Below are 12754 nucleotides of genomic sequence, written 5' to 3' on the forward strand. Positions count from 1 at the left end.
AGCGACCTCATCCAGTTCCTACTGATGTTAACGGAAAACTCCATTTGGTTAATGGGAACAAAGTTGGGCCTTAGATTATATGATGAAACATATGGAGGATCATAACTAGGACTTGAAAAACTCACTCAGTGGAAGTAGTTAACAGTCTCTGGCATATGAGACAGCAGTTAAGCCTCCAACTTCTACAAAGTAAAAAAGTCATCACAAATAAAAAGCCTATTTGGTTGCAAAGGCCAATTTTATAGCCCTAGAATATGAGAACAAATGTACTGTTTTCTTCAATGTGAAGATAATTTCTGAGCTTCTGCTCTATCATGGCACAACAAGGAAACTGAGAAAGGGAACTTTAGCTTCTGCTACTAAAAGTTATGTGAGCAGCTGTGAAAACAACAAGAGCTATGTAACTCCATACTATTTTGTCTTGGTCTAACTACAAGCCACATCAAAAGCAGATGATTTGATATTCACTATGAAAGAGGGGAACTCAATTTAAAACAAAATAGACTACTGTCTGAGTTAACATTACCATACTAATTTCCTAGAGAGGGAAACTGGCTCAAAGAACATACCAATTAGTCACATGGTAAATCAGTGAGAGCTGGAAAGAAAACTGTGAGATACTTAGAAGCCCCTTTTCTTCCTTGAGCATTTGTGCCTATCTACTGTATAAAAGACCTGATATCAAGTCCAAAGGAGACATTGACTTTGTATCATGTCCAATATTGTCATATTGCAATTGGACCACATTTATCCATGGTGTAATTTCATTATATTAAAACATTGATCAGTAATATCAATTTGGCTTGTTGATTTTATAATGTCCATAAATAGAGGGAAATGTATGCAAACCCCACATACATACTCCCAAATGGGTAAATATGCAAACCAAGTGTTATCTGTACATTTACTTGCTTTGTGTGCTCAAATGGCTACATTCATTTTTATGGTCCACTAGAAGTCTGGTCCCCAGCTTCAAGCTCAGAATATATTATCTGGGATATGTGGATTATAAATTTTCAGCTGTACTGCCAGTTATTGCTATTTTAAACTGAACTATTACAGTAGTTGCAATAGCAAGTAATCACACTAATACAAGAGGAAATATAGGGACAAAAGGAATGGCTATAGTAATATTTAAATACTGTAGGTCAAAAACTGCCTTCATTTGTGTTTGGAAAGTGTCTGGTGTCCAAAAAATTAATCGTATAAATATTTCTGAAAAAGTTTGTTTGTTTGTCCCAAAAGATCTCCAAAATGGTAAGAGCTAGAAGCACCAAATTTTGCACGGACGCTACTGATCTTAAATCACTGGATTGGTTACATCTCAAAATTGGTTCCCCCAAAGCCCCAATTGCACTAGCTATGTTAATTTCTTAAAGTAATATATAAGAGAAAAGTATTTCCAATAAAATACGCTATGTTAATGTAATTGACAAAGTTAATTCATCACACCTTTTACTATATTTCCCAAGGTCGACACCGGGTATTTCTGCTAGTAATAATTAAAATGAATCAACATCCCCCTTCAACATACATATACCTGGTCACTACATTGGGTATTGAATCACAGAAGATGGTTCTCCCTTTAGGCTTTAAGTTCTGCTATAAGAGTACAAGTCTGAAATGGCTTTAAACTTGATGCTGTTACAGGAGACATTAAATCTAAAAGCAATAGCTCTTGCTAAATATATGGGAGGAATGGAAGAGAGGATTAGAGAGAGGCAGAGGAAAGTATACACCACTTTGCTCCAAATGCCAATAATATGTTAGAGGCTTAGGGGGTCTTGAATAAAAATCCATTAGCTCATCAAGCCATGCAACTAACTGTACCCTTCAATAACTGCCCACACTTTCAGCTCCCACTTACACCCTGATGCCTGAATTAAAATTCTGATCTTTTGGAGATTCTGCAAGTCCAAGTGTTAGGATTCGAATTCAGAAGATTAAAAACATATTACAGGGCAAAAAAAAAATTGTTGTGATGTGCATACATTTTCTATTTACTTTTAAAAAAGCTGTATAGCGTATGCCATTTTTCCCTTGGCACTTAAACATGTGCGTCATTTTAAGACTGTGCATAGACTCATTTAAGTCAATGAGAATACTCATGATTCAAGTTAAGCATGAGCTTTGCTGAATCAGAACCAAAAGTACTGATCACAGTGCAGATACTGTATCTGCTATTAGACTATATATCAGGGCCGGACTGAGCTATTTGTGCACGCCGGGCCCTGGGAGCGCAGCGCCGCCCCCAGGTGCCCGGCGCATGCATGGCCCCGCCTGGTCTGGCAGCCCTGTGAGGCGCCCCTACAATGGGGCATCCTGGGCGGTAGCCCGGTCAGCCCATAGCTTGGGCCAGCTCTGCTGTACATTCATAACAGCTGTGATAGATTTGGTCACAGAAATCCCCTTGAGACTGTCACTTGATATGCTGAAATACCACTGAGTCAGGCCTCTTTCAGCACTAACACAGAGGTAGGTCACAGCCCACAGCAGAGTAATACTGAGATCAGATCAGCTCTGGGCAGGCTCGGTCAAAAGAACTTGCCACAGCCCCCAGGTGCACAGTCCCAATAGGACAAGAACCCTTGATGAATCTGTCTTACGCTGTATCAAGTTTTACACAGAGCAACTTCATGTTGTCTGCCCTTTTTCTTACTTAGAGAGAGATGCATTGCTGCTTCCCTCATAATTATTTACACTGGCTTTATTAATAAACAAAGGTGATTTGGGTTTAAAAATAGGACTGAAGTGGTTGCAAATAATAATGCACAGAGCAAAGTAAGTTACTAAGCAAAACAAAACAAAACATGCCAGCTAAGCCTCGTCCACTATGAACATTTGTTACAAATTCTCACCCTAGTTCTTATTTTAGGTAAAGTTCTTTTCAGGCTAGAGATGTCCTTTACTGGCTTTGGTCCCTCAGTTCTCTATTTTTCAATACATGCCTTTGGTTTGTAGGTGTTTTCAAGTATTCTCTTGGGGTGGTTAGGCAGTCTGTAAAGCCAGCTAAAGACAATCATTGTTTATTTCTCTCACTTTCTATAGAATTACCCTAGGCTCTATTTGAGGCCATGGGGAGGTGGGCAGGCACAGCCCGCCCACCGCTCCAAGTGCCTCCCCCAGCCCTGCGGGAGAGAGAACTAGACCCAGGCTCAACTGATTACAGGGGACAAATAATGACTAAAGGGAGGGGTGCAGGTTACAGGTTAAAAACAAGGGAACCAGATGGGCACATCGAGCAGAGAACCCCAGACAGCGCCTACTGCTCCTCAAAGCTGTCAATGGAGCCAGTGGATGCTACCCATAGGAATTCTGCCTGGATATGTGACACTAGGGAGGAACGGAAATAGGCCCCACAGTCGCAGGGAACCCGTTCATCCAGCATCCTCCTCCTGTGTTATATATGGTGGCTTTAACCAGGGCCAGGAGGAGGTTGACGAGGAGGTCCTGCAGCTAGGGTATGCATAGATAAGAAGGTGTGAGGGAAAAGTGCAGCCAGAACCTCAATAAGAGATTCTGGAGGAGCCGGAATAGGGGCTGCAACCTGGCGCATTCAAGATAAGCAGGCACCAGGTTTTCCCTCACGCCACAAAAGGGGCAGGCGTCCGGGATGGGGGTGAACTGCGCCAAGTACACGCCCATGCTCATGGCTCCGTGAAGGAGCTGCCAACTGATGTCCCCAATAGGCTGCGAGATTAGGTTGGAATATACGCTGACCCATCGGAGTTCCCCACCCTATAGGTCTCAGAGAGTCCCGGCATTTAGTGTTGGGGTGGGACGCGAGGGTGGGGAAATGCAGGGTGTGGAGCACGAGTGCGTACAAGTGTTTTCTTGGTGCGGTTCAAAAACATACCAGCTGCAAATCCTGAAGCTGGCTAAGGGTCCATTGATAGGTAGGCCTGGGGGAGGAGGGAAGAGGCTGTGGAACAGGGGCCTGATAACAAGAGACGGAGAGTTTGCAGGAAGAGAGGGGCGGGGCATACCCTCTTGCAGGGCTCTTTGCAGGAAATCGAAAGCGGTCTGCGGCAAAGCCGCCTTCACCTCCTGGAGTAGGTGCAGGGGGGTGCGAGGGGTGGAGAGCCCCATGCGCTGAGCGAGCGCTTGGGTATCCACCCAGTCCCCCCTGTCATAGTCCAGGAGGTCTCCGACCTTAGTGGTTTTTGCCAGGATCAGCCTCCGGTGCACCGAAGGAGACTCCGCCACCTGCACACACAAGGCTGGATTGTGGAGCAGGGGCTCCGCGAGGTCTACTCCCTCGGTGGTCATGATGGACCTGGTTGCTGAGAACAGCTTCCAGGTCTAGAGGAGTTCCTGGTAGAATCCTGGCAGCTCTGAGAGGTCTCGCAGAAGACCCCTCGGGTGAAGAAAAAAGAGCTGCTGGTCGTATCGGAGCCCTCGGAAGCGGCGGAGGAAGGCGCTCCTCAAAGTGCTCCATGCTGGACTACCTGCACTAAAGAGGAGTCTCTGCAGGGCCTGGATGCGGAAGGTCAGGACCTGACTGTGCATACAGATCAGGCCCTGGCCTCCCTCCTCCAGGGGAAGAGACAGAACCCCTGTAAAGACCCAGTGCAGCCCTGGCCAAAAGAACTCCAAAGCTATCCTATGGAGTTTGGCCAGGACCTCTGGGGCCGGCCTCAGGGTATTGAGCCGGTGCCAGAGCACGGATAGGACCAGTTGGTTCAGTACCAGTGCCCTCCCCCAAAGGAAAAGACACCAGAGCAGTCCTGTCCACTTCTGCAGCTGCTCACCCACTCTGGCCTCCAAACCTCCCTAGGCTGGGAAGCCTTCCCCCAACCCCCATCATCCTGTGAAATTACAAAATTCAAGAAGGATTCTAGCAGAGGTGAGGGTCCATGAGTCAGGAGCAGTGTAACTTGACTGCAGGAAGACAATTCTTGATTCAATTGTCTCTTGATAGTGGGCTATTAGCTCTGTATCTGGCTTCTTCATAGTTGTTCCTGATGGGCTAGTTTCTCATCTATGAACACATTAACAAATTTGCAATCAGTATTCCTAATTTCAGATACAGAAATGGTACATGTATCCAAATAACAGAAACTTTCAGACGATTACAACTTCTCCAATGGTACCGCAAAGTATTTTGCATAAAGCATTTTCCAGTTATGCATATTAATAAGCATATTTCCATAAATAATGAGAAATACACTGTTACACCTGTAATGATAACTACTGCATAGGAAATGATCTCACTGTAGGTCAGCCATCACAATATGGGTCAAACTGTATTTATTATTGCTGAGAACATTTATTTACTCTAACAGAACATTTACTGCCCTAGAAGTAATGTTTATTCTAGATTTTTCTTTTGAAACTAGCTATCAAGCACATAATGAATAGAGTGCTCCTGCTACAGTTTTTGTACAGTTTCAAGGAATGATTGCTTGTGTAAAGGGTCAGAATGAAGAAGAGCTGAGTGTTATTCATTATTTTTAATGATGCTGGGTTATTAAAGAGCTATAAGTATGGCATAATGGTCAGCAAAATGACCAGCATCTTTTCCCTACCACTGCTATTCCCTTAGGTTTGATATTTTTACTATTGCATTGACAAAAAGGAAAGTTATTGCTACAAAAGTTAGCACAGCAAAATTGTCAACTAATTTCTGATTGCAGAATTTTAAAATATTACTAGGGATGATGTATATGTCAGAAAACAATCTGTTGTTCAGCTCACATGGTAAGGTTGCATCACTGAAAGTTGGGAAAATCAATTTTGCCTAGGGTACTGACTGAACATGGTGTGACTCTCATTGAGTGAGAATTAAAATGGAACTCAACAATGCCCTTCTTAAATTCATGTCTTTATCTGGAATGCCAGTTTAAGTTCAAACACTTGGGCTGTGTCTAGACTGCATTCCTTTTCCGTAAAAGGGATGCAAATTAGACACATTGCAATTGCAAATGAAGCGGGGATTTAAATCCCCCCTGCTTCATTTGCATAAACATGGCTGCTGCTTTTTTCCAGCTCAGAGCTTTGCCGGCAAAAAGTGTTAGTCTAGACGGGGATCTTTCGGAAAATAAAGCCTTTTCCGAAAGATCTCTTATTCCTCTTAAAAAAAGGAATAAGGGATCTTTCAGAAAAGGCTTTATTTTCTGAAAGATCCCCGTCTACACTGGCGCTTTTTTCCAGCAAAGCTCCGAGCCGGAAAAAAGCGGCAGCCATGTTTATGCAAATGAAGCGGGGGGGAATTTAAATCCCCGCTTCATTTGCAATTGCGATGTGTCTAATTTGCATCCCTTTTACGGAAAAGGAATGCAGTCTAGACACAGCAGTGGTCCTTGTCTATACTAAGATATCCACTGCTATGTGTCAGTACAAATCTCTATTGCAGACACAATCTGTTGCACAAGATACATTAGAATAGATTTCAGAGATGAATCTTAGTCTTTTTAGCAAAAACAACAAGAAGTCTGATGGCATTTTAAAGACTAACTAATTTAATTTGTTAGTGTTTGAATGTCACCAGACTCCTTGTTTATGTATTAGAATAGTTTACTCTAGTTTGAAATTGTGTCAACATTAAAGTTTTATATGGTGCAACAGAGGCTTAAATATCTATGTAGTTAAGGCTTTTAAAAAATGTATTATAAGGTTTAGGTGATTTTAGATATTGTTTCCATGGAAACAATACACTAAATATATTATTCAGTTGAGATGAAATTCACCCTTGGACTGACAGTTCACTCTTAAATCGTGTTTTATTCCATTCATTGTAATAGAAGATAGGTCACTGAATGCTTTGAAAATCTCAAGCCTTGTACTATATATTTGTAATGCATTTTATATAAATTCTGGGCACACTCCATAGGGTAGTTCTTCAGTGTGGAGAGTCAGCTCTATCATATCTATTTCTACACCCTAATGGTGACAAAAGAAGCTCTCTTACATTGGTGCACTTCTTAAGAAAATTAAATATACTACTGAAAGGGGAAAAAAAACAAAGTGGAAAAGAAAGGAGAGAAGATTACTGAGACATGCTCAGAAGATATTGTAAATTATGGCATTGCACTCTCTGGGTTCTAGACCAAGGGTGGGAAATAATTTTTGATGGGGCCATTCCAAGATTTTGGAAAACGGTCAAGAACCGCACTCTCCCATGATATTAATAGAGGAGATACAGGGTCTGGGATGGAGGTTGGGTGGAGAAAGGAGCTTGGGGTAAGGGATTGGGGTGCAGGAGGGAGAATGGAGTCTGGGAGGGAGTTTGGGTGAAGGAGGCAATTGTGATTTAGGGCAAGGGACTGGAGTGCAGGGGTTTGGAATGTGACCTAGGGCAGGAGGGGATTGTGATCTGGGGCAGGAGATTGGGGTGCCAGATCTAGGAGGTGGTAGGCATACAAGAGGGGGAGGCAGGCTTGGGCATGTTGATGGGAGGGGCAAAAAGTTGGGGTTGCCAGAGGTACGCTCTGGCCAGGAGACTTTCCAGCCAGCAGTCAAACCAGCTTGCCTGCAGAGCTAAGGCTTGCAGAGCTTAAAATATTTCCCAGCCAACCTGCCTGGACTTGTGCTTGTGTGAGTAACTGAGCAGAGGCGGGACGTGTGGTTCTTCTTGACAGCCTGTTATTCAAACAGGCAGCTCCCATTGGCCACTTTGTGGCCAGAAACTGACCAATGAGATTGTGCTGGGGGTGGAGGCAGCCGCATTTCTGAGTGGTGTTATGGGGCAAACAGGGGAGACTGTGTGGGGCTCCCTCCAGCCTATGGGCCATATTTTGTCCATGCCTGGTTTAGACCCATAGGCTATGTCTACACTCGCGGCTTCTTGCGGGAGTAATATGCAAATGAGGCTAAGCGTGGAATATTGCCGAGCTGCATTTGCTTACCTAATGAGCCACCATTTTTTTCAGAAGAGGCTCTTGCACAAGAAGGAACGTCTACACTGCCCCTTCTTGCTTGTTCTTCCTGAAAAGTAATAGGTGTAACTGCTTTGCGCAAGAGGGTTTTACTTGCGCAAGAAGGGGCAGTGTAGACGTTCCTTCTTGCGCAAGAGCCTCTTCTGAAAAAAAGGTGGCTCATTGGGAATGCAAATGAGGCTTGGCGATATGCCATGCTTAGCCTCATTTGCATATTACTCCCGCAAGAAGCCGCAAGTGTAGACATAGCCGTAGTGTCCAACCAGTTCTGAAGTGGTAGCCACTATAGCGAACTAGCCACAGTCAACGAGGCAAATCATATGACTTAGACAAATGACTGTTTCAAGCAGTAAAGGTGGCAGTTGGTGTGGGAGTCACTGGATCAGGGAGCCCACACTAACCAGCTACTTGGCTGGGTGTTTCACCCCCCTTTGAGAATATTGCATCCTGGGACGTGCAAGGATAACACAGACATGGAACTCGCAGGCGCTACTTGGCAGATCACTGTTAACCACCCGCGACAACGTGGGCAAGACTGAAAGGCAAAAACCCCAGCGGCGAAGTGGCGGTGCGAATGCGCAGCCCACTCCTCAGCCGCCCGCTCCCTCCAGGCTCGGGCCAAGGGAGGCTGCAGCTCGCTGAAGGCAGCTGCTCCGCCAGCAGGCGGAGGCGGAGGGGGAGTTGGCAGGGTAGGGAGGGGGGGGGGAGGAGGCGCCTTTGTGCGCTGATTGGCTGGCACCCCACATAAAGCGCCCGCCGGCGCCGCTTCTCCTTTTCAGCTGGGCTGCAAACTTTCAGCGGGGTTCTCGCCTCTGCTGTGGCCGCTGTTAAACGGAGGCGGGGCAGGCGGCTGCTCCTCGGTGGGGTTGCGGTCAAGCCAGGGGCCAGGAGGAGCGGGCGACTCTCGCCACGTTCACTCCTCGGTTCTTTCCTCTCCTTGGCTTGGAGCCTTTCTTCCCCCAGCCCGCAAGTGCGTCCAATTGTTCTTGGGCCTTTAAGGGTTAACTGCTAAACACTCCCCCCCCCCCCTCCAGTCCCGGTAACTGAGGCAGCCGCCCCTCCCCTGGCCCGCGGGCGCACTGGCCCCTGCAGAGCCCTCGGGGCGAGCGCCTGAGTGCAGCTCGCCGCGCGCTATGCCCCGGGGTCCCGCCTGAGCCGCCGCGCGCCATGCGCTCCCTCAACATCACCCCGGAGCGGTTCGCCCGGCTGCTGCGGGAGAACAACGTGACGCGGGAGCAGTTCATCGCGCTCTACGGGCTGCGGCCGCTGGTCTACATCCCGGAGCTGCCCGGCCGCGCCAAGCTGGCCTTCGTGCTCGTCTGCGTGCTCATCTTCGCCCTGGCGCTCTTCGGCAACGGCCTGGTGCTCTACGTGGTGACCCGCCGGAAAGCCATGAGGACCGTCACCAACATCTTCATCTGCTCCCTGGCGCTCAGCGACCTGCTCATCGCCTTCTTCTGCGTCCCCTTCACCATGCTCCAGAACATCTCCTCCAACTGGCTGGGCGGTGAGTGAGCCCCTCGTCACCCGGCCCGCTCCCTCCTCGTCAGGGCGAGCTCGCCTGTCTCTCCCCCGGCGCCCCTGCAGGGTGCGGGCGTGTTCCTGCCCCGTCGAGCGCACCCGCCGCGGCTCCCGCTGGAGGGAAACGACCCGTGGCTCGCTTTGGTCCCACAGCGCTAAGGACGGTCGGTGCTGCTGCTTCACCTTGGTCCTGTGGAGCAGCCTGCTCCCTGGTCTCTCGTGCGCAGGCATGAGGTGAAAGGTGACCTGGGCTATGTCTAGACTGCAGGCTTCTTTCGAAAGAGCGCGTCTAGACTGCAGGCGGATCTTTCGAAAGAGCAATCCGCTTTTTCGAAAGAGAGCACCCAGCGAGTCTGGATGCTCTCTTTCGAAGAAGCCCTATTTACATTGAAGAACGCCTTCTTTCGAAAGAGGAACTTTCGAAAGAAGGCGTTCTTCCTCGTGAAACGAGGTTTACCGCCATCGAAAGAAAAGCCGCGTTCTTTCGAAATAATTTCGAAAGAACGCGGCTTGAGTCTGGACGCAGGGGAAGTTTTTTCGGGAAAAGGCTACTTTTCCCGAAAAAACCCCTGAGTCTGGACACGGCCCTGGTGTGTGGTTGTAGCGATGTAGCTTCCAGGATATCCTAGGGGCGAGGTGGGTGAAGTCCTTATCTTTATGGGCCCAACTTTTGTTTGGGAAGAGAGAGCAGCTTCCTAGCTCCCCCAGAGCGCTTCTTAAGGACTTTCTCTGGGGGAAAAAAATCACACTTACCTTTTATCTCCCAAAAGATGGCAGGCATTTAATTAGCTGCCCCCTTACTTCCCCCCCAGGTGGGCAGCTAGGTAACTTAAAATTTCAGGTACTGTCCTGTTGAAACCCAGGTTCTTGCCAACTCTTTAAATTAGGGCTGTAATAGGGTAGCTGATTAACCGATAAGCAAAAGCTTATAGCTTTGCTATAGACTATATGCATTCCCTGCCACCAGTAAATTTTTTAGCAGGCTGGCCAGCAGCCCAGCTCAGTCCTGGCTCACACCAAGTCCAGGACCTACACTTCAAATGCAGAGCTGCAGCAAGGGTATTAGGAGCCTGGTGAGCAGGCAGCCTGGCTCAGCTCCAGTTTGCACCTGGTTTGGGAGCTCAGACCTGGCCCCCCCAGACAGTGGCTGGTGCCACCCTGCACTGCTGCCTCTGTAACAGTCTGTAACAGAGGCAGCAGCGTGGAGTGACAGGCACCTGGTCCATGCAGGGAACTGGTTTTTAAACTGTTCCCCTCCCCCCCCTCCCCGCCCTCATGGACCAGCTCTCTCCTGGCACCCTAAGGAGGAGGCTTCTCAGGAGTGGGGCCAGAGCACACTGGCTGCTTGTCCCACCCCCTCGGGAGTATAGAACAGTCGAGTAACTGATAAGAGTTCATGAGATTAATCAACTATTCAATTAACTGATATTTAACATCACTACTTTAAATAGCTCCCTGTTGGCTTTTGCCCCAGCTCAACCTGCTCCTGACAGAGTTGCACACCAGCATGCATTTGCTTACTTTTGCCTCTGCTACCCACAAAACACCTCAGCTACATCTAGACTGGCATGATTTTCCGCAAATGCTTTTAACGGAAAAGTTTTCCGTTAAAAGCATTTTCGGAACAGTGTGTCTAGATTGGCACGGACGCTTTTTCCGCAAAAGCACTTTTTGCAGAAAAGCGTCCGTGCCCATCTAGACACGCTTTTGCGCAAAAAAGCCCCGATCGTCATTTTCACGATCGGGGCTTTTTTGCGCAAAACAAATCTGAGCTGTCTACACGGGTCCTTTTGTGCAAAAGCTTTGCACAAAAAGACTTTTGCCTGAACGGGAGCAGCATGGTATTTCCGCAAGAAGCACTGATTTCAGACAGTAGGAAGTCAGTGTTCATGCGGAAATTCAAGCGGCCAGTGTAGACAGCTGACAAGTTTTTTCACAAAAGCAGCTGCTTTTGCTGAAAAACTTGCCAGTCTAGACACAGCCCTTAGGTTTTAGGATTTATATTTTCTTAGGAATCTGTTTTTCTCTTAGGACAGGGGGATTGGTTTGACTATAGAGGGCAGAATGAAGCAATCTTTGTGAAAGGACAGTTCTCTCTTCCCTAATATCTTCTGTACAAGGGGACCTGGCAGCCTTGCTTTATAACACTTCATTGGTATTACTACTGTAGTGTGAAAGCTTTCATAGCTGGGTGGACTGATTTTTCAAACCTTTGCAAGTCTCTGTTCATAACAGGTAACTTTTCTTATTTGCTCCAGAGCTGTTGGCTATTCCTACTTGTTTGTAGTCTGTTATTGCATTTTAGGATTAGGGCTCTGAATCTCCACATCTCATCCGCTAACCTAAATGTTGTACTCATTCTGCAAAGTTACAAGAACTACTAGATCAGATCACTATTGGACTGAATTAACAGATTGTAGTCAGCTTGAAATAGCTGTTTGAGATCTGGTGAAAGTTGCAGTCAACTGAAGTTTTGATTTTTAATATGGTGGGGACATTTTTTTTTTTTTTTTTTTTGGTTTGAAGACTATATTATTGATGACAAGTGCAAAAGAGTAAACTACAGCTTCTGGAAGACAGTTGCATTGAACTTAATGGGCTTTAAACCTTTGCCTTTTATTAACAAAAATGAGTCCTTTGGCTGGTGTATTACAGGGAATACACCAGGCTCCAGCCCTCTCCTGGCTGGCAGCCCTGAGGAGAGGGAACATATCCAGCCTGGGGTCGCTGTGGGGACGGGGAAGGTGGAAGGAAGGAAAGGGTGTAAAGAGAAAAGGCCAGGTCTGCAAATTACTGAGCATGACCAGACATATCCTGGCTCATACCTTGGCCAGGAGGTAGAAAAGGAAAGAGGGAGCTGCATTGCCCCAGCACGACCAACGCTAGGGAGGAGTCCCAACCTTCAGGGGCCAGATCCAGGCCAGCCAGGGGCCCTATCCAGCTCCTGGGCTTTGGCTTCCCCACCCCTTAGACTCATTGTTGCAACAGCTAACTTTTGGGCATCCTCATGCTTAGAGGGATTCTTAGACTTGAATTAGACTCCTTATACAGGCAGTCCCCGACTTACGCGGATCCGACTTATGTCGGATCCGCACTTACGAACGGGGCTCTCGCCCCGGAGGTCGAGGTAGCGGATTGCTACCTGCGAGCTCCGGGGCGAGAAAGCCCCGTTCGTAAGCTGTTCCGGTGCCCCTGGTCTGCTGGAGACCGTCTCCAGCAGACCAGGGGCACCGGGCGGGTTCCCGCGCTTCTGAGGCTTTGCCAGAGCAAAGCCTCAGGAGCGCGGGAACCGCCGCTGCTGCCGCTTGAGACCAGGTGCCTGTGGTCTGCTGGGGACCGTCCCCAGCAGACCACAG

General features: G+C 47.5%; 1 protein-coding gene across 1 annotated transcript in view; it reads left to right on the plus strand.

Moving 5' to 3' along the window:
* Positions 1–8562: 8562 nt before the first annotated feature.
* Positions 8563–12754, plus strand: part of QRFPR (pyroglutamylated RFamide peptide receptor) — a 69311-nt gene continuing 65119 nt past the window's right edge. Inside the window, exon 1 of the mRNA XM_006125586.4 lies at positions 8563–9384. Coding sequence (XP_006125648.1) covers positions 9045–9384 — 340 coding nt within the window. The 5' untranslated portion in view covers positions 8563–9044. The remainder of the gene's footprint in view (positions 9385–12754) is intronic.

The sequence above is a fragment of the Pelodiscus sinensis genome, chromosome 4, assembly GCF_052426305.1.
Source record: "Pelodiscus sinensis isolate ZL-2025 chromosome 4, ASM5242630v1, whole genome shotgun sequence".
NCBI lineage: Eukaryota > Metazoa > Chordata > Testudines > Trionychidae > Pelodiscus > Pelodiscus sinensis.